Source organism: Anabrus simplex, chromosome 1 (genome assembly GCF_040414725.1).
Source record: "Anabrus simplex isolate iqAnaSimp1 chromosome 1, ASM4041472v1, whole genome shotgun sequence".
In the NCBI taxonomy this organism is placed as follows: Eukaryota; Metazoa; Arthropoda; class Insecta; order Orthoptera; family Tettigoniidae; genus Anabrus; species Anabrus simplex.
Window position 1 is genome coordinate 311,711,490 of NC_090265.1, and position 26,635 is coordinate 311,738,124.

The following is a 26,635-nucleotide window of genomic DNA, read 5'->3' on the forward strand; positions in this document are numbered from 1 at the left end:
CAGGTCGCCTACGGGAGTCAAATCAAAAGGCCTACGTTTGGCGAGCCTAACTTGTCCTCGTACACTCACGGCACTAAAGGCCATACGCCATTCATTTTCATTTACTGTCTAATAATACTTGAATTATAAAGGTTTTATTGCTCTTATAGTTAGATGACACATTTCACTTTATGAATAATTACACAGATAAATGTCAGTCTAATTTACATTTATTATCTCTTTACTTGTACAATATGTCATAGAAGCAGAATTCAATTATAGACCCAGTTATGTTTGAAGTAATGGAGGTATAGCAAATCCAAATCTTCTTCGCTCTGTAGATTAGTCATCTGCATGGCCTAAAAAAATACATAGTTACTATCTTAATATTTATTTTTCACTTTTCTTCTGTTCGTTAAAAGTAATATAATGAGAAAAGCCATACCGCACATATAACTAAGGGTTTATAATATTGTCTCACAAGCAGCATAATTAATGGTAGTGAAACATGGACATCCAGAAAACGAGGAATGAAATGAACACACTGTTTAGAAATGAGGCCTTTAACATAACATTTCTGAGTGAGGGTGATATATGGGATAATACTTTCCCACCTTATAAAAATTAACGATATAGGAAGTCGATAATTTATTAACGATACTTAATGTATGCTTCAATGTGTACTTTTAATCAGTGGTATCCGTGAAGAAGTGCTTAAGGTACATGTAAGCGCATTTCTGCACAAAAAAAAATATGCTCCTATATCATTCCCCATTCCTTCCTGAATTCAGTCATATGTAAGAAGTACATATTATTGTTTTCGACCCTTTACAGCCCTATTCTTAAGTGCTTGCAGAACACTGCCACACCCCTTCAAATGTCAGATGTAATCAACCTTCATAACCTTCACAATATTTCCTAACTAAGATATTTTGGTGCAGTAAAGGTAATTGCCTAAGCAGAAATGGTAAATGGTATTTGTAGAGGAGGTTAGGCACTGGACTGGGGAAGCTGAAAAAAGACCTAGAAAGTCAGAAGTTCTGTGATGGGAAGTACCTGAGTGCAAGGGACAAATGTCCCACTACAGAAATATTATGGACTGGTCATTTGGAGGAAGGAGGGAAACCTAGTAGCTATGAGAAAATCTGTATGGGCTAGTCTTATACACAAATCATCAACTCATGAACATCCCTGCCATGTTCTTTCCCCAACAGGTCTTGATTAATGGTGCAAGTTCCAGAAAGCAAAGGCAAGTGGTGCTGAATATGAGCATAAGCATTCCTTGCCTTATTCTGTTGAGGAAATAAAGCCTTTTTTCAGGGATCTAAGCAATCCAAAATTACTGGAGAATTGCCTTCATGGAAGGACTCAAAATACCAACGAGTGATTCAATCATTGTATCTGGGGAAGTGTTCCTAAAACAGTTTTTTTGGGTGTACAGACACTAAAAAGAGGAGATTTAGATGCTGTGATATGCTTTAAGGAAGGGGCGTCATACAGATGTATGGTTTTGGAGCTGCGAGGCATGGAATCAGGGTACAACATGAAGCATGCACTCTATTGACAGAAGAAGAGTTTTCGCGGCAGAAATAATGTACAAGGAGAGTTCCAAGGAGGCAAGAACCATAAAAAGAAATTAAAAACAGGAAGAATGAGGATGAAGAGCTTCTGAACCAAGATTATTATGGGGATGGAATGCATTAAACACATCAGGTTATGCCACAACCTTAGGTAAAAGCAATGTCCAAATTCAAGTCCATTTCCCTGCCATTTTAGTTTTCAGATAACTTACATTTAATTTAATAGATAAATAACTAATTGAGATACATAGCTGAAATTTTGTACATCCATTCAATATGGTGATTGAAGGAAAGTAGGCTACAAACAAATAAGCACATGACTTTAGTTACGCCCATCAAAAATTTCGTATAATTTAAAGCAAAGTTTTTAATTAATGCTGTTAATACATTTATTTCTAGATGTTCTCCATAATAGTCTACTTAATGCGCACACAAATTCTCTGTATACTTTTAGAATTTTAATGGATTAAGTTTACAAGATATGGGTGCCTAAAAAACCCTTTGCACTTCTAAAAAGTAAATTCCTAATGAATGGAAAAGTAGGCTAAATATTGAAATATTTGACACACTAATTTTTCATTGTTATTTTATTTTTATTTTTTATTTTTTTTGCTAGGGGCTTTACGTCGCACCGACACAGATAGGTCTTATGGCGACGATGGGATAGGAAAGACCTAGGAGTTGGAAGGAAGCGGCCGTGGCCTTAATTAAGGTACAGCCCCAGCATTTGCCTGGTGTGAAAATGGGAAACAACAGAAAACCATCTTCAGGGCTGCCGATAGTGGGATTCGAACCTACTATCTCCCGGATGCAAGCTCACAGTCGCGCGCCTCTACGCGCACGGCCAACTCGCCCGGTCCACAGTTTCTCAAGTCTACTGCGGCACATTTAGTATAATTTCAAGATTCTATGAATGCGCAGGAAAACAAGTTCCACTTGCAGGTAAAAATCTAGTTATTCATAAACACGCAAGTGCACTGTGCAGGATTACCATACAAATTAGACTGCTCTACTTGATAATAGTACTAACACACAATTAATTTATATCAACATAATGTACATTTTATTGAAAAACAATAAACTGACTCAACAAAAGAGGATCACTGTATAATCTAACTTACCAATAGCCATTACCAAATTTTGACCTCCTTCTAACAAGTCCAAGAGTCAAGAAACCACCTACTCGATGAAAGATTTACAAGATCTCTAGTTGCTCACGCATAAACATCTGCAGGAGACTGCTATAAATGATAATACTACGAGATGATAGACATAGCTCTTTTGGGATTAGAGAGTAGATTTCATAACCCAGACCGCCTATCGACGGAAAATGTGTTACTAACGGGCAGAAACTTCGATGGTCTCAGGCTGTATTCGAAGACTGACACATCGTCTTTAGATTTAGAGTTGAACTTGTTCCTGAAAAACTATGTTCATCTTCATAATTTCAACAACTTCCAGGCGAGGAATACTTATCTTCCTCACAATCCTTACAAATTCTGAATCCCTGGCATCTTTATTATTGCAAGTAGATAGCCTAACACCGAGCGAGTTGGGCGTGCGGTTAGGGGCGCGCAGCTGTGAGCTTGCATTAGGGGAGATAGCGGGTTCGAACCCCACCGTCGGCAGCCCTGAATATGGTATCCGTGATTTCCCATTTTCACACCAAGGAAATTCTCGGGCTGTACCTTAGTTAAGGTCACGGCCACTTCCTTCCTATTCCTAGCCCTTTGCTATTCCATCGTCGCCATAATACCTATCTGCGTTGGTGCGATGTAAAAGAAATAAAAGAAAGTCTAACTTTCCACTAAACTCTTCGGCTTCTGATAGTTACTGAAATTTTAGTGACTGCTCTTCACTCCATTTGATTCTTTGCACATACTTCAAGATTTTAGCCCTTTAAAATGTTTACTCGCACAACACTTTTAAGTAGAAATCGGGCGCGGTCCGTATGTACTCGCTTTGCACAACCAGAGGTAACTGGACTCGTATCACCTGTTGCGAGAAGCGAGCGGGCAATGCGAGTTCTCTATCTACGAGTACGCTCGACCTGCCTTGAGGTTCTGTGGCCACAGCTTTTTTTCATCTAATGCAATTCTCCTGAGCTCTCCACCATGTTCTAAATAGATGAGTTGCCTCATACTGGCTCATAACTTGGGGCCGGAAGTTGGAGACATATACCTTGCCTAAAAAGACCTGTAGAAATACCTAAAAGTATCCAAAAAAAAACGGACCTAAAACTGGCAAGGACATAAAATTGCGATCCAAATTCATTCATAATTTTTGCTTTAATTACATATTTAATGAAGGAATATGATATTTTAAAGTGAAAAATTCTGGTGGTGTGTAACAAGGTAAGGGTATATTCTACCCGAAGGCAAGCCCGAACCTCGGCAGAGGTGTGCCTGAGCCGGAGTTTACGTACGGTAGGGTGGCCAGTTCTTTTCCGCTCCTCCAATGCCATACCCCCCACCAACAGCGCGTGGTAACCCACCCAAATTTTGACCACGCCCAATGTTGCTTAACTTCGGGGATCTCATGGGATCCGGTGTTTCAATACGGCTGCGGCGGTTGGCGGTGTGCAACATTCAGTGCAAAACTAAATGAGCAAAATACTTCTTCTTTCAGACATATTTTTTAGATTAACATAATTAAAAATAATTCCGCGTTTGTTAAAAAGATACTTGCAGAATTTAGAATGATGTTTTTCACCTAGGATGAATTCAGTGAACCGGTAATGAACATTCTGGGAAAAGAAATTGAAATTGGTATAACTGGGATCATATTTGGCTCAAGCACACTAGGGTTACATAGTAGTCATCTCCATATTCTTACGTGTAAAGGATCGTCAGGTTTCAGACAGCACGTTCGAAAACATTGAGGAACTTTTCTCCACATCGACGGATGTTAAAGGCTCATACTTGAAGCAAGATAGATCTTCCTCTTCATAAATACTCGCGTCGAAATGTTCTCCTTTCAATATTTCACTTGTCTTGGACATAATTTGATACCCCTGGTTTCTTTCAAGCATTGCTTCCTTATTTTCATTTCATTATATTTTCCCTCCTACTACAGAAAATATGTTTAAGAGCTGATGGATGAAGTAATCATGATTCGAATTGAGAATGGCCAGTACATATGCAAGTCGAAAGTAAGTGAAGTTGTACAAAAAAGCCGTTAAGACATAAAATAAGGCCAAGAAGGGCCCTATAAACCAAAAAAGGCGGAAATGAGGAATAAAACCCACCATTTTTGGCCTATAGACCCAGAATGAAGAAATATTATGTTGGGCCTCGTCTTCGGACACTCAAGAGAAAAGAACTTCCCGAGTCCTACTCATAACACACTGTGATATGGAAGTCATCTGTAGTATACTTCTGTGTATAAAGCTCCAAATATAAGCAGCATATCCACAAACTCGACATTCATTGCTTAGCACTTCACTAGGCCACATGTTTACGTCGCAGAGCTGTTTTAACCCTGCACAATGCAAGGAGCCTTCATGCGGTGTTTCAGCAAACGAAGTTCCCCATCAGTCTGTAGCTCCTACAACATTTGGCATCTTCTGGGACTTTGTGTGTTGTCGTTTCGTGCACCACTGTGAAAGGTCTTACAGAGGTCCAAGTAAACCAAACATTCTACTGCGGAGCGTGTATCTGAACTATCTGGTTCATCAATTGTCTTCAACAATGTCCTTCAAATGATGTTGATGATGATGCTTGTTGTTTTAAGGGGCCTAACATCGAAGGTCATCGGCTCCCAATGGAACGAGATGAACGACATGAGATATGAAGTTAAAATTATAGAAAAATATCCACTGACTAGAGTTTAAAAAATGGTGATGAAGAAAAATGAGGGTGAGATTAAAACAATCAGTGGATCTAATACGCAATGTCTTATTTTATAATAAAATAAGAGAAAATACAGGAAAACTAAGGAATAAGGCATTGTCTGGTAGTACAGATATATACACATAATTCACGTTAGACGTTAACACATTAAAATACGCAACACAAACTAAAATGAAGTCAATGGGATAAAAGCGCAAGTAACACAAAAAACACTAGGACAAAGGGCATTATGACACACGATAAAACAGACCGCTATCCCTCATAAAGCGGATGACGATGTCTGCTGACTGCTCGTCATCTCAAAAGATAAGGGAGATTGTACTTGGAAGATTAAGACTACGGCGCAGATCGACCAGGTCCACACACTCCGTAAGGATGTGTACCACGGTAAGATGGTCACCGCAGGTACACACCGGAGGGGGGTCTCCTTTCAGTAGATGGGAGTTCGTCAAGATACCGTGGCTGATCCGAAGGCGACATAATACCACGGTTTACCTCCGCGAAGCCCGAAGGGAAGTCCTCCATACCTTCGTTGTTCATTTTATCGCTCTCAGCTTATTGGGAAGTGGAATGGCCTGCCACTCCATCTCCCAATGGGACATAACCAGATGTCTCAGCTGAGAGCGAATATCACTTGCTGGAACCTTGAAAGGCAATGGGGGCAGTGTAACTACCTCCTACAATGTCCTTCAGAACGCCACATATTTGCTTATTTGCCATTTAACTTCTCTCATTATTGATAATTCATATTTGTTCTTTATTTGTTTATTTATTTCACTGTAAAGTGATTCATTAGTGATTAGTTGATTAAGCAGAAAATTCACTCTTTTTTATAGACCATCCGAGAATATGAATTCGCACTGTGTGTAGCATATTCACGAATTCTCATAGATATTCTCTTTCTTATAAACATCTCAGTTCTTTAAGGGAATTAGTGCGAATGTGGCAGTGTAACAGATCGTGCACATATGTTCATATTTTATCTTTTGCATCTATATCCTTCACAGATTTTGAGCAGATTGCCAGTTTCCCTTAATTTAACTTCGATTCGTGTCATATCAAGAAGAAAGTACATATGATAATGACTACTGAATTATCTCAAATACGTCAACCTTATTAGTTTCAAGTGAGAAGATGACAAGATGTGTTTAATTCCCTACGGTCTCAAAGAGTGTGAAAATGGAGGAACCTTTTATTCTATACTAACTGAAGACAACCCGCTTCACTGGTTTTTTTGTACATCCGTGCGGTTTTCTTGATATAGCACAGAAGACGTGCATTAAAAGACCACTCTTATTCGGTTTATTCTTTTTTCCGGGGTGCGTAACTATCTTACATACTAAGTTACTTCATAAAACTACATTCTTCATCAACATCGTCATCGATTTTCCCCTCCAGCAAGCCGAGCGCGGGTGTTTACGAGCCGCGTCCAGTTCGTCCTGTCCATCCACAGCTGATGTTCTATCTTTTGCTGCGAATTTACATCACGTTTGGCAAGGACTTTGAAAATTTGCTTTCTTCCAACTCTCAAGAGGCCTCCCTCTGAGCCTCTTGCCAAACACATTCCTTTCCTGTCCTAATTGGAGTCGCCCTTCTCATATATCCATACCATCGTAATATGCTTAATTCTAAGGTTTCCAACAGGCTCCTGTCCAATCCAAGTTGTTGCCGAATACTTTCATCCTTATTTTGTCTCTCCTTGTCTTTTGGAGGCATGACCGAAGGAACTTCATGTCAGTGGCCTGTAGGCGACTTTGTGCAGATCTATTCAACGTTGCTCCTTCTAGTCCGTATTTTAGATTTTGTACAAGATATGTTCTGTACAGCATGAGATTGCAAGCTTGGGGGAATGAGTCATCCAAAAGTAATTGACGAATGGAGTGGTAGAATTTTGATGCAGCTTGTATTCTATTGCCTATTTCTTGGTTTATGGTATTGTCAGAAGAAACGAAACTCCTTAAATATTTTAAGGTATTGATAATGTCTACTTCATCATTTTGTACTCGCAGGTGGACTGCTTCAGGATTTCGACTCATCACTAAACCAACGGTTTTAGTTCAGCTGATGATCATTCCCATTCTTTCAAATTCTTTTTGCCGAACATGTAGTTCAGCCTGAACTTCTGCTTCTGTCTCACCCCATAACATAACATCATCAGCAAATACAAGTGCATTTGTTGCCTGATCCTTCATTTTCACTGCTTTTATAACGTCATTCATTATAGTTGAAGAGAAGTGGTGCTAGACAACTTCCTTTTTGGACACCGCTCTTGTTTTCGAAACGGTTTGACCTGCTTCCTTGGATTTGCACATAGCTCTTTGTCTCTCGGTATAGTTGTTTTACTCGAGCTACAATCTCATCTGGCACTTCTTTACATCTCAGACATTCCCATATGTGCTCACATGGTACATGATCATACGCCTTCTCAGTATGCAAGAGTACAACTATAACCGTTCTATTGTTATCCCAGTATTTTTCTAAGAGCATTCATGTCGAAAAAATGAGGTCTAGCGTTGATCTGTTCGCTCGAAATCCATGTTGTTCTTCCTCAAGTTCAACATCTTTCTAATTTTTCTCTCCAGGATGGTCTCATAATTTAACCCATGAGATAGAAGGGTTATACCTCTATCGTTGTTACACTTCTTTCGGTCACCTTTCTTAAATAGTGGAATAATCACTCCTTGCCTCCAATCAGTGGGTATTTCATTTTCTTCCCAAATTTTATTTAGTACTATGTACAACCATTGTATCCCAGGTCCTCCAAGCGCTTTGATCATGTCCACACTGAACTCATCCAATCCTGCAGACTTGCTGTTTTTCATTTTACATATTGCTGTTTCCACTTCCAGCCAGGTCAAAATTTCTACATTATAATTTATAAGTGTTAGAGGGTCATCTCGTGTGTCCGACTCGTTGGCTGAATGGTCAGCGTACTAGCCTTCGGTTAAAGGGTCCCGGGTTCGATTCCCGGCCGGGTCGGGGATTGCAATCGCTTATGATTAATTCTTCTGGCTCGGGGACTGGACGTTTGTGTCCCTCCCAACACTCTAATCTTCATATGCACACAACACACTACACTACCAATCATCACAGAAACGTGCAATAGGGTTGGTGTCAGGAAGGACATCCGGCCGTAAAACAGGACCAAATCCACATGCGCGACGCAGTTCGCACCCGCGACCCCACAGGTGTGGGGAAAGCGGTAGGAAAAGAAGAAGAGGATCATCTTGTATGTCGTCAGTTGTATTAGAGTTCAGTAAGAGATTGAAATATCTACCGAACTCCTGTAATATTTCATTTTCATTTCTAGTTACCTTTCCGTTTGGAAGCTCTACTGTGTTGATAGTAATATTATCATTTCTTTTACTTTTAACAGTGCTATACAGGAGCTTCTTGTGCTTGTCTTGCCCTGTTCTATTGGAAAAATCTTCTTTGCATTTCCGTTTCTCAGTGTCAACTATTCTTTTGACCTGTAATTTTTTTTCTCTGTAAAATGATAGTTTATCCTCGATTTAACTTGGATTTCCTCGCATTCTGACACGGTACAAAGCTCTTCTTGCGCCAGTTATAGCTTTGACAGCAGTTTTTATATCATCATTCCACCATGCGGTTTCTTTGGATTTACTTATTTGGTTCTGCCTTCCACATACTCTCTCAGCTGTCTATCCTCAGGTTATCCCATTCCTGATTTGCATATCCCAGATCTTCTTTTGGTAACATCTTCCCAACATATTCTGAAACATTTCTTTCAGACTTTGTTCAGAAAGTCTCCATTTTTTATTTTTGGTGCTCTTTTGTTTTAGACCTTATGGGATCTTCTCTTTGTGATATCCAGCAGGCTGTGGTCCATTCAAATTTTCACTAGGAATTATCTTGACATCATTTAGAATCTTCCAAACTTCTTGTTTGGCAAGTATATAATCAATCACAGTTCCATATTGATCGTCCCAAATATTTCTTGTTATCTTGTGCCCCTTTTCTTGAACCAAGTGTAACTTACAACCATATTGACCCTCATACAAAGATCTAGAAGATGTTTGCCCTCTGGCAACCTATTCTCCATTCCATGAGGTCTCAGGGAGGATTTAAAGTGAACTCTGTTTGATCCAACCTCAGCATTAAAATCACCCATTACTACCAAATTATCACAATCCATATGTTGTTCCAAGTTGAACAGGATGGCTTCCTTTCCTTCATTTGAACATCCTGATTATGGAGTATAGACCTGATTATACCGATGTTATTTGTCTCCTTTCCAGTTTTTTGACACTTTAATTATTCTATCACTGACAAATTCAATCTGGCTACAAACATCAATATCTTTATAAAGTATAAAGCCCACTCCATTTCTTGACTCCAAGTTATTTCCAGACCAGTATAGTGTATAGCCTCAACGGAGGTGTCTTATTCCTGTTGCCTTCCATTTGGTTTCACTCATCTCCATGGTAAGAATTTTCCTTCGTTTCCATCATATCAACAATTTCTTCAGTTTTATCTGTCAGTGTTAGAATATTCAAGGTTCCAATTCGGCAACTGGACCTTGATTTAGGTTTCGTAGCTTGTGAAGCTTCAGGCTGAAAGCCGTCATACGCGCATCCAGCTGTTGTCGTTGTCTTGAGACTTTCGATCCGAGGCACGTATTTTTCTAGAAAGCGATTTAAATTATTCTCCAACTAACTTGTTGGGCCTAATGTTAGAGAAGATTTTCTGTCAGCGTTATCTCCCTTAGCCATTAGCAGTCCCCTGCCACATCTGAAATGCAGCAGCTTCCTGTTGAATTCATGTGTCATTTCCTACACAAAGGCTTCTAAAAGCCACCTAAGTGTGAACTCCTCTGCCCATAGCCATTGGTTCTCCCTTAGTTTGTCAAGTTTGGTAACGGCCGCCCAACCCTCGGCCAGACAGTCGCAGGCAGTACCGTCCATTGTCGCATACGGTAGCAGAATATACCTGATCTGACTTGTTAAAAAAATACATTCTTATAAACTACATTAGATGTCTTGTTTTCTGGCGTATACACAAACAGATTTATCTCCTCTATATTCAGGAATTGCATAAAATACTCACAGATGTACCCAAACAGCAAACTGTTATTGCTCTGAAATGGGTGGCATACAGGAATGCTATAGTTACGACACCAAGGGAATGCATAAAGATGTGAAAAAGCGAACATCTTGGTGGAATGATGAAGTGAGAGAAGCTTGTAGACGTAAAAAGGAGGCTTATCAGAAATGGCTCCAAACAAGGGTTGATGCAGACAGGGAACTATACATAGATGAAATAAACAGAGCGAAACAAATAGTTGCCAAATCCAAATATAAGTCGTGGGAAGATTTTGGTAATAACCCGGAAAGGCTAGGTCAAGCAGCAGGGAAACCTTTCTGGACAGTAATAAAGAATCTTAGGATTAAATGAAGAAGGGAAATGAATAATCGTTTGTGTAATTCAGGTGAACTCGTAATATATCCCAGGGAATATTTTGAAAATCTTCTGAACGTAAAAATTAATCTTCATGGTGGTGTTGCGAAAAACGGAGCTCATGAGGAAAAGTAAAACGATGTTGGCAAAATTACGCTTGAGGAATTGGAAAGAATGGTAAATAAACTCCATTATCATAAAGCAGCAGAATAGATGAAATTAAACCTGAAATGGTGAAGTACAGTGGGAAGGCAGGGATGAAATAGCTTCATAGAGTAGTAAAATTAGCATGGAGTGTTGGTAAGGTGCCTTCAGATTGGACAAAAGCAGTAATTGCACCTATCTATAAGCAAGGTAGCAGGAAGGATTGCAACAACTATCGAGGTATCTCACTGTTTAGTATACCAGGCAAGGTATTCACCGGCATCTTGGAAGGGAGTGTGCGATCAGTCGTTGAGAGGAAGTTGGATGAAAACCAGTGTGGTTTCAGACCACAGAGGGGCTGTCATGATCTAATTTTCAGTATGCGCCAGGTAATTGAAAATCCCAAGAGAGGAATAGACACTTGTGTTTATGTTTCGTAGATCTAGAGAAAGCATATGCCAGGCTACCGGGGGTAAACATGTTCACCATACTGGGGGACTATGGAATTAAGGGTAGATTATTAAAATCAATCAAAGGCATTTATGTTGACAATTGGGCTGCAGTGAGAATCGATGGTAGAATGATTTCTTGATTCAGGGTACTTACAGGGAGTAGGCAAGGCTGTAATCTTTCACCTTTTTGTTCGCAGTTTACTTGAATCATCTGCTGAAAGGTATAAAGTGGCAGGGAGGGATTCAGTATGGTGGAAATGTAGTAAGCAGTCTGGCCTATGCTGACGACTTGGCCTTAATGGCAGATTGTGGCGAAAGCCTGCAATCTAATATCTTGGAATTTGAAAATAGGTGCAATGAGTATTGTATGAAAATTATCTTTCGAAGACTAAGCTGATATCAGTAGGTAAGGAGTTCAACAGAAATGAATGTCATATTGGTGATACAAACCAGGAACACGTAGGTAATTTCAAGTATTTAGGAAGTGTGTTCTCCCAAGGTGGTAATATAGGCAGTGAGATCGAATCAAGGTGCAGGAAAGATAATGCAGTGAGCTCGCAGCTGCGATCAACAGTATTCTGTAAGAAGGAAATCAGCTCCCGAACAAAAATATCTTTACACCAGTCTGTTTTCAGACCAAGTTTGCTTTACGGGAGTGAAATCTGGGTGGGCTCAGGATATCGTATTCATAAGTTAGAAGTAACAGACATGAAAGTAGCGAGAATGATTGATGGTACAAACAGGTGGGAACAATGGTAGGAGTGTGCTCGGAATGAGGAGATAAAGGCTGTTAGGAATGAGCTCGATGGATGAAGCTGTACGCATAAACCGACTTCGGTGGTGGGGTCATGTGAGGTGAATGGAGGAGGATAGGCTACCTAGGAGGATACCGGACTATGTTATGGAGGGTAAGAGAAGTAGAGAGTGACCAAGGCGACGATGGTTAGACTCAGTTTCTAACGATTTAAAGCTAAGAGGTATAGAACCAAATGAGGCCACAGCACTAGTTGCAAATAGAAGGGTGTGGCGACATTTAGTAAATTCACAGAGGCTTGCAGACTGAACACTGAAAGGCTTAATGGCTTATAATGATGTATGCCTCTACGCATGTAAACGGATAGCTGTACGAAACTTTCGCCAAAATTGTCATGGTACAAACACACGGCGGTTACGATTTTCTTTATATGAATACAAAGAATCTGCTCCACGTACAACACCGTTTGGGCTATGTCCGCTGGACTTCGCCTCCAAAAATAGCCCGTTCATTATACCACCCTTATTAATCCTCCTGTCGATAAATTCACATGAGAAAAAGGTTTTAGAACTGAATTTACATCAAGGTTGGTTGATTTCCATCCAGGTTGGTCTGGCATATTTTGTCGGAGAGTAAAATCACTGTTTCGTTCGCTATAAACCCCCACTTCATTCCAGTATTTTGAAATGATATGGACCTTAAAACATATGTTTGGACAGGTGGATGCTAAGTATGTAGTTTGGTTGAAATATTTCCAGTAGTTTTGCAGTCATAAGAATTATGCTTTACACATATCCACTTTTAGGCTAAGTCCGCTCGAACTTAGAGCAGAAAACGATCCGTTAATGATATCTCTCTTATTAATCCTCGTATCGAATTGATGCACATGAGAAAAAAGTTTTAGAAATTGACTTCCATTAAGTTTGGTTGTGTATATTTTGTGGGAGTTCAAAATCAATGTTTCGGTTTCGTACAAAACCCGCAGTCAATTCAGGGATTTAGAAACAATATTGGTCCTAAAACCTTCCCAAGGACAGGTGGAATCCAGGTATGAATTTTGGTAGAAATATATCCAGTAGTTTTCTAGTTTTAACTCAGACAAGCACACAGACGAACAGACACCAAAGCTAAGAAATATGTAGATTATATATATATTTCAAACTTAATCAAATCGTACAGATTCCGCGTCTTACCTGGAAGAGAGTCACATTTCTCACGAGGGCAAGATAACCCACGGCCAAATAGAGTATCCACACAGGTGCAAGTAACACAGCCCCGCTTGTATGTTTGTCCTTTTTCACAATCTTCTGGCACAAACTCTGAAACATAATGGCAGTGTTTTATTAAATTATAGCGTAGCGTAAGAATATTGCGAAGAATGGAAGATTTCTTCAACAACATTGTAATCTTCCATGCAATTGCGAAGTGCCACTTGAATTTCTCTTTACTTAGTAACTAATTTCTTACGAAAATCAATGATTCTTCCCTTCATTGATTGTACAGATCAGGAGTATTCATAGCATTTGCTTGCATAAACTTGAACTGTCCATCTTCCAACATTCAAAGATTACAAGCTATTTACTACAGTAATTCGTCCCGCAGGCAACAAGTATTTCCATTACATTACTGGGGGCGGAGAGTTAGAATGCAAATTTAAGGTGAGGAAAAGGAAACAACCCACCCTTAACAAGTATCATAGGAAAATATAAAGAGGCCTGAAACTTTGAAGAACGAACGCATCATCAAATTAAAGGAATGGACTACGAAAAATGTTAAAAATAAGAGGAATCCTTAGGTCTGGTGAACCTAATAGCATTAGATTCAGAACAGAACTATTGCTCATCAAGTGAAATAGGATATAAAATACAAAAAGAGACAGCGTAAAAAGTAAGCAGAAATCGTGAGAAACACGTACTGTCCCCACTCCCACGATATAGTCATTCAACACACTTGCAAGTTACGGGCATGCGGATGATAAAGACGTAAAATTCCTAACGCTTACCACAGGCAGAAAGTTCAATATATTCTGCATTGCATCGGAGGGGAAGTATTTCTTAATTGATCATATTTGTTTGAAGTAATCTGCATCCTACATTATGAAGGAGGAAATGCAGTATATATGAGAGACTGTATTTCTTAACTGAAGCATACAGATTTAAAATATGCTACATCCGATACTATGTATGAGAGAAATTATTTCTTAATTTATATATGTTTATAGTACCATATTTTCTCATGAGTAGTATAGGATAGAACGTATTTCTTAACTGATATCATAGGTTTAAAATACGTTACATTCTACATTGTATAAAAATAAATGATTACATTATTGATCGCATAGATTTCAGAGATGTATAACATCCCACATTATACAGGATATAAAGTAATTCGTAATTGATCATGTTAGTCTAAAATATGTAGTTTACCATTATTGGGAGAGAGAGGTACTTGTTTTGATTTCTTCATGTGCACGAATTCAGTTCATTAATGAACTAATTCATTCATTCATTCATTCATTCATTCATTCATTCATTCATTCATTCATTCATCCATATTGGAATGTTCTCTCCTTAGCCTCTGGGGTTCCACAGATGTAGGCTGAGAGCATTAAATTCATTCAAGCATTCAATAATGAATTATCGCTCCCCAGTCGGTGGTTATGTTTGACGGGGAGGGAGGAGTGTTTAGTCATTCATGTATGCATGAATACAATTCAATCATGCAATAATTAATTCAGGCAGCCATTCGGTTCATTCATAATATCTATTGCAAGTCGATAACTCTGTACAGACTTGTGACATAAATTAATACTTACATTAATACATTTTAATAAGGGTAAGATACAGTGTTAACTTCTAAAAATAAATGTAATTATGAAAACTGCAATTTTTGAGGCTGGGTGTAAATAGCGATTAGGCTTAACGGTAATGTTATGTAATAACAGATAAACTAATTGCAACAACGAAAATCATGCACGTAACAAAAAAGCAATTTGGAATACTCTAAATTATTACTGTCTCCCCAGTTCCACGAGATCCGAAACTAGGGCATGGTAGTATTCTATTCTAAAGTATATTTAATTCTGTATTGAAAAAGCTAGAAAGTATTTCTCAATTGATCACGTAGGTTTAAAATATACCACGTCCTGCATTACACAGGACAGGAAGTATATTAATTGATCACACAGGTATAAAGTACTGTATATTACATCCTACATTGCACAGGATAGAAATATTTCCTTAATTTATCACATAAGCTTAAAACAAGCATTTCATTGATGGAAACTATTTCGTAATCCATTACGTCGGGAGAAAGCTTTTTATATATCACTGCTGATCGCCTCCAAGATCTACAAGAAATCATTCCTAATAAATCACAACATCTACATTCTTAAATGTGTAACCTGAAAAGTAAATTTAGCAGTTCCTCTGTCGAAAGGATGGACTACATCGTTCATGACTTAAATTAAAATGGTATTTCATAATTCCCTCAAGAGTTAAAAGTCACGGACACTTTCGTCGTATTTCCTAATTAAAGGTTTACTTTATGGAGTATAGAAGGTATATTACAACGAAAAACGCCCAGTAAGAAGTATCCTAGATTTTAATAGTATACGTGCGAAGGTTCAGCCCAGTTAATCACTTAAGCAAAACCTGCATTCTCCATCTTTTACATTAGAAGGCATATTCTAAAAGAAAATTTACAACAGGGAAATGTAACTTAAATTCTTTTGTATATAGTACTGTTCAGGAGGTATTTCCCGTTGCTAAAATAGGCTGAAACAAACCTAATTTTCTTAATATATGCGTTGGAAGGCATTTTCCAAGTCTTTACATATACCTTCCAAATCGTATTGATTAGCTCAATATTTGGAATAAAAGTATCCTACGTTCACTGTCGTGTAAGTTATGTGTTTCGAATTATGACGAAGTTTGAACTTACGTCTCCTTCACTGTACATGTTGGAAAACATCTTCTACCACAAGTAACTTCAATTCAACCATGTAGATTGGAAGATATTTTTAAATTGTATACTTCGGCACAAGTATCCTATATTCACAATCATGGATTAGAATGTATTTCATTATTCGTATTCAACCCTTTGGTCCACACTGAAGGATACCTACCTTCCTTACCTATCAGCAAAAGTTCATGAGATCTGTCTCTTGCGTTGTATCGGGTTCTTCGTCACTTGCTGAGGTAAAGGTAGGGTTCAGTAATTCTAATCTATCTACTCAAACGAAAGGTCTGTTAAAAAATATTCCTATTTATTCAAGTAATCTCTGAAGAGTTAATCATTTATCATCGGTAAGGTTGGGACCCAATCGTGTCCACTGGACACCACCATCATTTTTACACTGAAGGTCAGAACACTGGTGTGAGCCTTTGAAATAACTGCCTGATGGGCATCCTTATTAGAAACCATTGTCTCAATTATTAATTAATAAGAAAGTCTGGAAATCCTTAGATTCGGCTTCCATGTGAGACTACATGTACCATCATAGTGATTCTTTATGGTCCAGTCCTCGTAACACGAACTCTGGACTCTGGGGATAATTAAGGCAGTCCAATCGGTGTGTGCCACACAGTGGTTATACGGCATGGACCCTTAATTGAATCGGTGTGACCTTCGACTATGTCATGGACCGACATCTGAACTTCTAAGTTACTTTAAAGTCATTGTGGATGATGACCGCAAGGAAAATGATGCTACGGTGGCATATGGCCCTACTCTAAGTCACTGAGGTTGATGACCCCATGACCATCCAAGTTTCTAAGCTGAAAGCTAAACACAATAAAGTTACATCGGTTGATGACCAAAGTTTCCACTTTACTAACCCCAGCACATTTACGGCTCAATCAATCAAAGTTAAATAATGCAACAACAACAACAATGCTCACAATATTTTGTGGCAGTAAAATCTATTACCTTCGGATATGTCCCCTAAATCGTTACGTTAACATTTACATATTCCCCAGAAAACAAACTAAGATTTCCAGAATGCATCTCCAAGTTATTCGCTTGATTTAAAGTTGTTTCAAAATACGTTTCCACTGAATTTAATAATTAAATAAATTTAAATGATTTAATGAAATCTTAATGAACAACAAATTCTATCTCCGCGGACGAATGGTTTCTTTCACATGTCCCTACCTAATATCTTGACGTAATTCATTTTTAATCATGTTGGATGGATATCGTCGGTAACTGGAAAAATTTACATCACTTATTTCCAGTATTCATCTTGTTTCGTAACATCACACTTTAATTTAATCTAATACTAACCATTATTACTACTTGGATAACCCTGATAATTAAGTGCAAAACCATAAGTAACTCGCCGTACAAGGTAAACCGATTACGATGCCATATCTTGTCGTAAAATTTCCGTGAAGCTTTGTGCGCCCCTTCACAAACAAAACAATCATCATTACCATCACTCTATACTTTGGACAACCCTGAAATTGGCTAACCTTACTCATTGTTCTCTAAGTTCGTGGTCTCAAATGTACATTACCATCTCAACTAAACAAATTTACAGTATCTAATAACACATACGTTATTTCCGGATGAAAATTTCAACTAGATCCAACATTTAACGTTATCCCCTGCAAAGAAATGCAATCTCTTGTCAATGCGTAACACACTCTGCACTGTCCGTTATTCGAGCTGCGAACTCCTATCAGCTGACGGCATTAAGCCCTGACTTCCGCTCTGCAGTACTATGAGACATCTGTTCGTCTTGCCTGACTGGCCTCTCTGAATCAAACCTTTAGCTTCGCCGACAATTAAACAAATTCGGTATTTCTGACCAGCAAAGTGCACATACATTATACTTCAAAATTTCCTACAATAATTGTACACGTCGCAAATTAATACCGGCATGGATTCTCGCATTCCACTTTCCGACCCAAACATTACACAAAATCTTCCTCGGGCTTATACATATCCCGGAACATTTATAGGCTTCCAGTCACCTGATTCACAAATCCCATCTCAACTCATACGACACTCTGAACTCTCGTCTCCACTGGACGGCTCTCACTGACAACAAGACTGGAATAAAAATATTTGGAATCCACATTCCCATAATGATCTCGTATTTTCCAAAACTGGATTTCACAAAATGACTGTCAAAATTCGACTATTTTTTATTGTCAGTCATACACAGTTTAAATGGACATAGAATAACGTTTCACTCCGTGACAAAATTCACCACTGTATATTCTCAACCCGACAGCGCGCTTCCACTCGATTGAAAATGGGTAACCATGGATTTCTTACATTATTTACGTCAAAATTCAAACAGAAAAAAATTACGTCTGATAAAATTATCTCAATTAACATCACAAAAGTATAGGCAATAAATTCACGGAAATTGACGATCTACTCTGGACATTATATCACTTCGAAGCCCTCACTAATAACTTTTACATGTCACACGGCACTCACAATATTTTAAATTAATCCAAGCAGAAAATAAAACAAATGACCTTTCGTCATATTTTGACATTCGAAAAAAAGAAAAACATAGGGGTGACCAACCGCGTCATAAAAACCCATTTCAAATGCACATAAGTTTGACATCACAAAACAAGATATAGTAGGTGGTAAGATGGCAAGGCACCTACCTTAAATCGACGCCGGATTCCATCCTTCGGATCACCAGTGACCTTCCGTCACTTTATCTAGCCATTTTACATTTCTGTCTGTACATCATAATATTTATTTCCTGAAAATAAGCATTTAAAAAGAAATACCCTTCACACGTGTCTCCGTTGATCGCACTGGACTGATGGTAGTTACTGCCCGCACACGAATTACTTTTTACAACACAAAAATATTTTACAGCTTTATACTTCTTCTGCAATATCTTGACCGTCCTGTTTATAAGACTACCTTTGCTCAACCAAAATCCATTTGGATTCAAGACCCCAGCCCCATCGGCCAAAATCTGTTCGTCGGACTTAGTGTACTTTAGTCGCTTGATTTACAGAACAGTCTAACTCTCTCGCGCAAGATTCAATAACACAACGCAGGGGTTTCATCATGGTGTCCCTTCTATATTTATAGCCATTACCCCCTCTCTCCAGGCATTTTCCCTTTGCCGCCAAGAAAATTTGCGTAATCTTTCTGACTTAAATGAACCGTATTTAAAAGAGTTTTGGATGTAACCATATATTTGTTAACTCACTAGCAGTAGTGATCCTGAACATTTAAAATTTATATTTATTAATTTGACTGGTTAGATGACCTCATTTGATAGGCACTACTTTTCTGTCGACTTCGCGTGGGGACGCTATACACGCGCGCCCTTCTGAAATAATCCACCGAAATGGCTTAGCAGTCTCAAACTTTCTTCTGTATCCTTCCACGTACGACACGTGCGGATGACGTCACGTGTCCCAGAGCGTGGGACCGAAAGTAGCTACTCCCTTGCCACGTGTCACTCCCGTGATATCAAGACATATTCAGAAATGTAGTAACTTTTCATACTTAAAATTCTTAGGGCACAAAGGTAATGGGTTCAGTATACGGGCTGAAAGTGGAAAGTTTACAATATACAGTGAATGATATCACTTGAGTTTTCAAGACAGTTTTCAATTCATAAATTGAAATTTGTGGGACAAGAATAATTTAAATACTTCTTTTGCTAGCTCGAATAACTGAGAATCTTCTCGTTTTTGCTTGGTTCCTAATTCGTGCATGTCCCGATCCTTCTTTGATCAGTAAGACCATTGCTCATACAAGCAGTTCTGGTGGTACTGGAGTGAGGAATGCTGTTAAGGTAATTCTATGTATATATTTCAGTGTTCCAGTCAGGCTGTGATGTTAATAACACTTTCTGATCAGTGACAAAATGAACTTAAATCACGTTTCCCCCGATTTCTCTAGTGCTTCCTTTTCACAGGTGATTTTATATACACGAGTCTGTTTGAATTATCTGGAGTATTGACAGGATGTGGTAGAACCGAACCAAGATTGTTTTTGGTTGAGAAGCTGATGCTTATATTTCTCTTTTTGAGGTCTCTGACTGTTCGGTATGATGTTATTCCAATGAATGGTATCCTGTGATACTACATGCCCTGTTTTAGGTGTTTAATTTCTTGCATTGGTTTTTCCGCTGTTTTTATCGATGTTTCTATGCTTTCATCTATTATATGTGGATTGTATCAATTTTTTGTGGAAATTTGCTTTATCAATGGAGTAACGTTGGTTCTAGATTCTATATGTGTGGTTGTAGTGATCCCTGTTGCTTTTCTGTCAGTTATGAATTTGAACAAACCAAGCTGCTCTTCTTTGGATATTTTTTCTATTTCTTGAATCAAGTAATCCTGGTGAGAGTCCCATACATTGGAACCATATTCTAGCTGGGGTTTTACCAGAGACTTACATTCCCTCTCATGCACATCCTTACTACAACCTTTAAATACCATCATAACCCCCCACCCTAATTTTAGGAATGACCATTTTGAAAAGCTGAAATGAACTAAAATTCCTTCCATCGAAGGAGTAAATTAGGCATAAACAAACATTCTATATCACTCCTCGAGATACACGAGGTCTTTACGCAAATATGAACGTGTAAATTTACGGGTAAAGTTGCTTTGCCTGAACATATTTGAAATGATAAAAAGACATTATTACTGATATAAAATATATTTGCCATGAAAATTAACAAGTAGGCCTATGTATTTCATTAATCTGAATTTGCAATAGGCTCGATTCCCTGTAGATCGAAAGACTCGTTGTCTCATGCATCACTAGAATCCTCTCCTCAATTACTTAGAAATTCGTCACACTCCACGTCTAACACACTTTTCACACGTGGTCCCTTTTTACTCGGATGTTAACAAGGCCGGTGGTGGAAAATTTATTTTCGTGAATTGTAAACACTTGAAACATACACACCGGCGAACACTGATTTTAGTTTTGCGATACAGTAAAATCGCGTTAATTCGAACTCATTGGGACGCAAAAATATGACTTCGAATGGCGTGATTTAGAATTAACTGCCAACTCGTGCTTCAGAAATGCCAACCCTTGCCGCATCACAAAATATTCAAGGCTAGTTACTGCATGCAACTAATATTGATTCACAGTTTAAACCTTTAAAATTCCATGGAAAAATATTTCCAAAAAGTATCCAACAAGATATATTTACAATATTCAAATAATGCACTTGGATAACTTGGATATCACTCCTTGGATAACCTCACGCAACGAAATAAAATACACGATTGAAAGACGGGGACAAATTATGCTGGCTCCTCTGTGCAAGTGCTTTATTGTTTGGATTACTGTACTGTTTGCATTTTGAGATACCTTGTGCTTGCACGGAAGGTACCCGTCGCTCTTAAAATATCGTGGCTTATCGAGCTTTCCTATGACGAGGGTAGGATTTCTTTCGGTTCCGTCTGCATTGCAACACAGTACGGTGATTCCATCTCCTTTAAAAACGTCCGTTTTGGCTAGGCATAAAAGAACAATGCAGATTCATTGGCATCGACAGTACTGTTCGGTGCGTACGAACTGGTTGTAATTATGAGGCACGATTTTTCGTCAACTATCTGAATCGGCAGTGTTCGCGGATTCTGTTTCTCCGCACACTGCCTGTTACGTTATATTGTGGCGTACCTTAAGACGCTGAATACAAGAGAATTACGATTTCGCTCGAACACAGCAAGTATGAAACACACTGTCGACAAACCGAACTGAAAGAAAGTGCGGAAAGCTACCCCTGCACGTTCAGGAAGACGGAGAAATTTTGAATTAAAATTACTCTGTAAATTACCATTTAAAATTGTAGATGCAGTTTTAAATGAAAAGTCTAAATGGTTTTCCTTTTAAATATGACATCTGGGGGCAGTTTTCTTCCATCTGCTGTTACACAAAGCGTAACTGTACATCCAACATCGAAAACTTGCCAACCTTGACGCAAATAAAACCCGTACCCTAATTTCGTTCTTCAATTCTTTTAAATATGCGGGAATTATTCGAGTAAATATGGTATTTACAGTCCCATTTATGTGATTACTCCAATGAAGATCTTTCTTTTTTTTAACACCTAGGTATTTACAATGATCTCCGAAAAGAACTTTCACCCCATCAACGCAGTAATCAAAACTGAGAGGACTTTCCCTATTTGTGAAACTCACAACCTGACTTTTAACCCTGTTTATCATCATAACATTACCTACTGTCCATCTCACAACATTATCGAGGTCATTTTGCAGTTTCTGACAATTTTGTAACTTATTTATAACTCTATACAGAATGACATCATCCGAAAAAAGCCTTATCTCTGATTCTACTTCTTTACTCATATCATTTACGTTGTTGTTTGAGTCATCAGTCCGTAGACTGGTTTGATGCATGCCATCCTATCCTGTGCTAACGTTTTCATTTCTATTTAACTATACATTCTACATCTCTTCTAATCTGCCTGCCATATTCATACCTTGGTCTACCCCTACATTTCTTACCGCCTACACTTCTCTCAAAAAGCAACTGCACAAGTCCTGGGTGTCTTAAGATGTGTCCTATCATTCTATCTCTTCTTCACGTCAAATTTAGCCATATCGATTGCCTCTCACCAGTTCGATCCAGTATCTCCTCATTCGTGATTCAATCTGGCAACCTCGCCTTCAACATTCTTCTCTACCACCACATTTCAAAAGCTTTTATCCCCATTCTTCCGTGCTAGTTATCGTCCATGTTTCACTTCCATACAGTGCCACCCTCCAGACGAAAGTCTTCAAAAACATCCTTCAAATTCCATTTATCAATCTACTTCCTTTAACACTTTCAACCAAAGACCAAACTCCAAGGCACTTAACGCCCTTGAGAGGCCTTGGCCTGCCCAGCGACCGCTGTTCATCCCGAAGGTCTGCAGATTACGAGGGCTCGTGCGGGCAGCACGACGCATCCTTACTACAACCCCTAAACACCCTCATATCCATGTACAGATATTTATACCCTTTATTTACATTCTCCAATGAATATCTTTCCTTATATTAACACATAGGTACTTACAGTGATCCCCATAAGTAATTTTCACCCCATCGTCGCAGTAATTAAAACTGAGAGGACTTTTCCTATTCGAGAAACTCATACTTTTAACCCCGTTTATCATCATACTATTGCCTGCTGTCCATATCACAACATTATCGAGGTCATTTTGCAGTTTCTCACAATCTTGTAACATATCCACGTAACGTCATCCCAAGGAGCCTTATCTCTGATTCCACTTATATTCTCATATCATTTATATAAATATAAAAGAAAAGGTCCAATACATAATACTGCCTTGAGGAATTCCCTGCTTAATTATTACAGGGTCAGATAAAGCTTCGCCTGCTCTAATTCTCTGGAAATATAGCAACCCATTCAGTCACTCTTTTGTCTAGTCCGACTGCACTCATTTTTGCCAGTAGTCTCCCATGGTCCACCCTATCAAATGCTTTCGACAGGTCAATCGTGATACAGTCCATTTGACCTCCTGAATCCAAGATATCTGCTGTATCGCGCTGGAATCCTACAAGTTGAGCTTCAGTGGAATCAATTTTCCTAAACCCGAACTGCCTTCTATCGAAACAGTTATTTATTTCGCAAACATGTCCAGTATAATCAGAAAGAATGCTTTCTATAAACTTATCCATCCCAGAGTCTGTTTACATTTTTATTTATCGTTTTCCACCGATCATAGTTACTTTTTAATAACTCCCTCGTGCCTAATTTACCAGATATATGGCACTGCCTAATAGTTCTACTTTTACGACCTTCTTTTCTATCAAATTTATTTTTAACTACGACCAAATCAGCTTCATGATCACTAAAACCATCTATGTTATTACTTCGGTTTCTCATCAGGTTTTACCAGCACTACATCTGGGATAATCATCCGTCTTGTTGGTTCCATCACTTTCTGTATCAACTGTCCTTCCCATATTAACTTATTTGCCATTTGTTGGTGATGCCTCCTGTCATTTGCATTACCTTCCGAATTGACGTTTGTTAAATTCAGATCTCCCGGTACAATCACATTCCTTTCCATATCACTTCGCGCATAGCTGATTATCTTATTAAATAATTCTGAATCACCGCCAGCGCTTCCCTTTCCCGTTCTGTACACTCCAAAGACCTCAAGTTGCCTATTATCTTTAGAAATGAGCCTTACACCTATAATTTCATGTTTGTCATATTTCAATTTTTCATTGCTTACAAATTCTTCTTTCACCAGAATGAATACTCCCCCTTCGATCTTTCTTATCCTTTCTCTACGATACACACTCCAGTTCCGTGAGAAAACGTCTGCGTCCATTGTATCATTTCTGAGCCGTATTTTAACTCCTACTACAATATCTGGTAAGTATACGTCTATTAAATTAATTATATTCCTTTCTTTACAAGTCTTCCTCTTCCTCTGCTTCTGACTTACATTCCTCCCTCCATCAGGCTGGTGCACCAGTTACAAGATCTCAGTAAGTGATCTACGAATCTATTCATTCTACTTTCTAACCTTTTTGTAGGCTGATATTTTTATTTGAACTTTTTTGCACATCTTCATTACTTACCTTACGGGTCCACGGTATTTTTAGAACGCGGCGCCAGCTCTACATTTCAAAGGCCTGGATTTTCTTTTTATCCCTGACTGTAAGAGTCTAGCTTTCTGACCCATGTAGTCAAACACTCTATACAAATGTTTTTATGTGTAAGGGACAGCCAAATGTAAACCGAACACCCACCATAACACACATTCCGCACGAAAGGTGCCAGCACTGTTCTTACGTATCGATACTGCCATCGCTGTGGTTGAAGAATTGCGTAGTGACAACGTCGCTGAGGTGAGTCACTCTAGCGTGAAGATTAGCACCCTATGTCCTTGTGTGTTTCCTATATATCCCGCGCGTTACATGAGTAATTCTATTACAAACGGTTGTACACGTGCTACGTTTACTAGTGAACTATTTCGTGTGCTTTGGAACAATTTTTTATATCAATTCACTCTCTGCGTACCTCAATTTGCAAGTCCTTGTCCATCAAACAATTTTAAGAATATTATTTGTATACAAATTTATAGCAGTTTGATGTGATCGTAGCAATCGTACGATTCTTTATAAGTGTTGTACCTGGGTGACGTAACAAGCCCACAACCATTTCAAGGAGAAGAAGAAGAAGACAATTTTCAGGTGCACGCAGTTGTTGGTTATAGCTGTGCGGAGCGGAGCAGTTGTTGTGACGTCATCACCCGGTTGTACCGAGTGAATGTAATGGGGCGGCACGTTTAAATAAGTTATTGGTATGGCAACGTAAATTCAGTGCCCTTTTCTCACAACATAGGCCCTAACTGTTTTGCTTAATACAGCAAAGTTGTTTTCTGCTGCAGAAGCCGACCTGCTCATTTCATCCTTGTGATGCCTCTTGATATGATCCCACAAATTTGATACGTCACCACCCGTCGCGTAAATGCGGCCGCAAAATTTGCATTTTGCTGATTTTTATCATCAGTAATTTCAAATAACTGCCATGCATCAGACGGTTTTCGTGGCATTTGTGGTACAAATTTCTGTAAATATTTATTCAGTTCCTTATATGTTCTAGAACGGTAATCGTATCGTAATATGTTTACCCTCCAGGGTCGGTTTTTCCCTCGGACTCAGCGAGGGATCCCACCTCTACCGCCTCAAGAGCAGTGTCCTGGAGTTTCAGACTCTGGGTCGGGGGCTACAACTGGGGAGGATGACCAGTACCTCGCCCAGGCAGCCTCACCTGCAATGCCGAACAGGGGCCTTGCGGGGGGGGGGGGAATGGGAAGATTGGAAGGGATATACAAGGAAGAGGGAAGGAATCGGCCGTGGCCTTAAGTTAGGTACTATCCCGGCATTTGCCTGGAGGAGAAGTGGGGAAACCACGGAAAATCACTTCCAGGTTGGCTGAGGTGGGGATCGATCTCACCTCTACTCAGTTGACTTCCCGAGGGTGAGTTGACCCCGTTCCAGCCCTCGTACCACTTTTCAAATTTCGTGGCAGAGCCGGGAATCGAACCCTGGCCTCCGGGGGTGGCAGCTAATCACACTAACCACTACACAATAGAGGCGGACTCTAGAACATTAATACAATGTAAAAATGGGATTAAATAGCAAACTATTACCACAATTATTTTCTAATATACTTTGCATTATCTACAAAACACAACAAGAGGAGGAAATATAGACGCAAATTAAGAAGCACAGACTGAATACAAGTACAATGCTCTTACAAGGGGAGTATCGTCAAACATTGTACACATTTAGTAGTCCGTTAGGACAAAATAAGTGCAAGTAGTAAGGAGTACTACTAAAGCGTTCTCGAGAAAATCGCAGATAAGTTTTCGCGTCGAATACAGTATGTACCGGTGCGTTGCGATCATGAGCACGAAACGGCAGTGGTCGAGTGGTTAGCGTTCAAGCTGTG

At 39.0% G+C, this 26,635-nt stretch overlaps 1 protein-coding gene across 1 annotated transcript in view; it reads right to left on the minus strand.

Moving 5' to 3' along the window:
• Positions 1-201: 201 nt before the first annotated feature.
• The window catches only part of LOC136856728 (pacifastin-like protease inhibitor cvp4), a 77,110-nt gene continuing 50,676 nt past the window's right edge, over positions 202-26,635 (minus strand). Inside the window, exons 4-5 of the mRNA XM_068231093.1 lie at positions 13,372-13,497; positions 202-338 (exon numbers count right to left, since the gene is read on the minus strand). Coding sequence (XP_068087194.1) covers positions 322-338; positions 13,372-13,497 — 143 coding nt within the window. The 3' untranslated portion in view covers positions 202-321. The remainder of the gene's footprint in view (positions 339-13,371; positions 13,498-26,635) is intronic.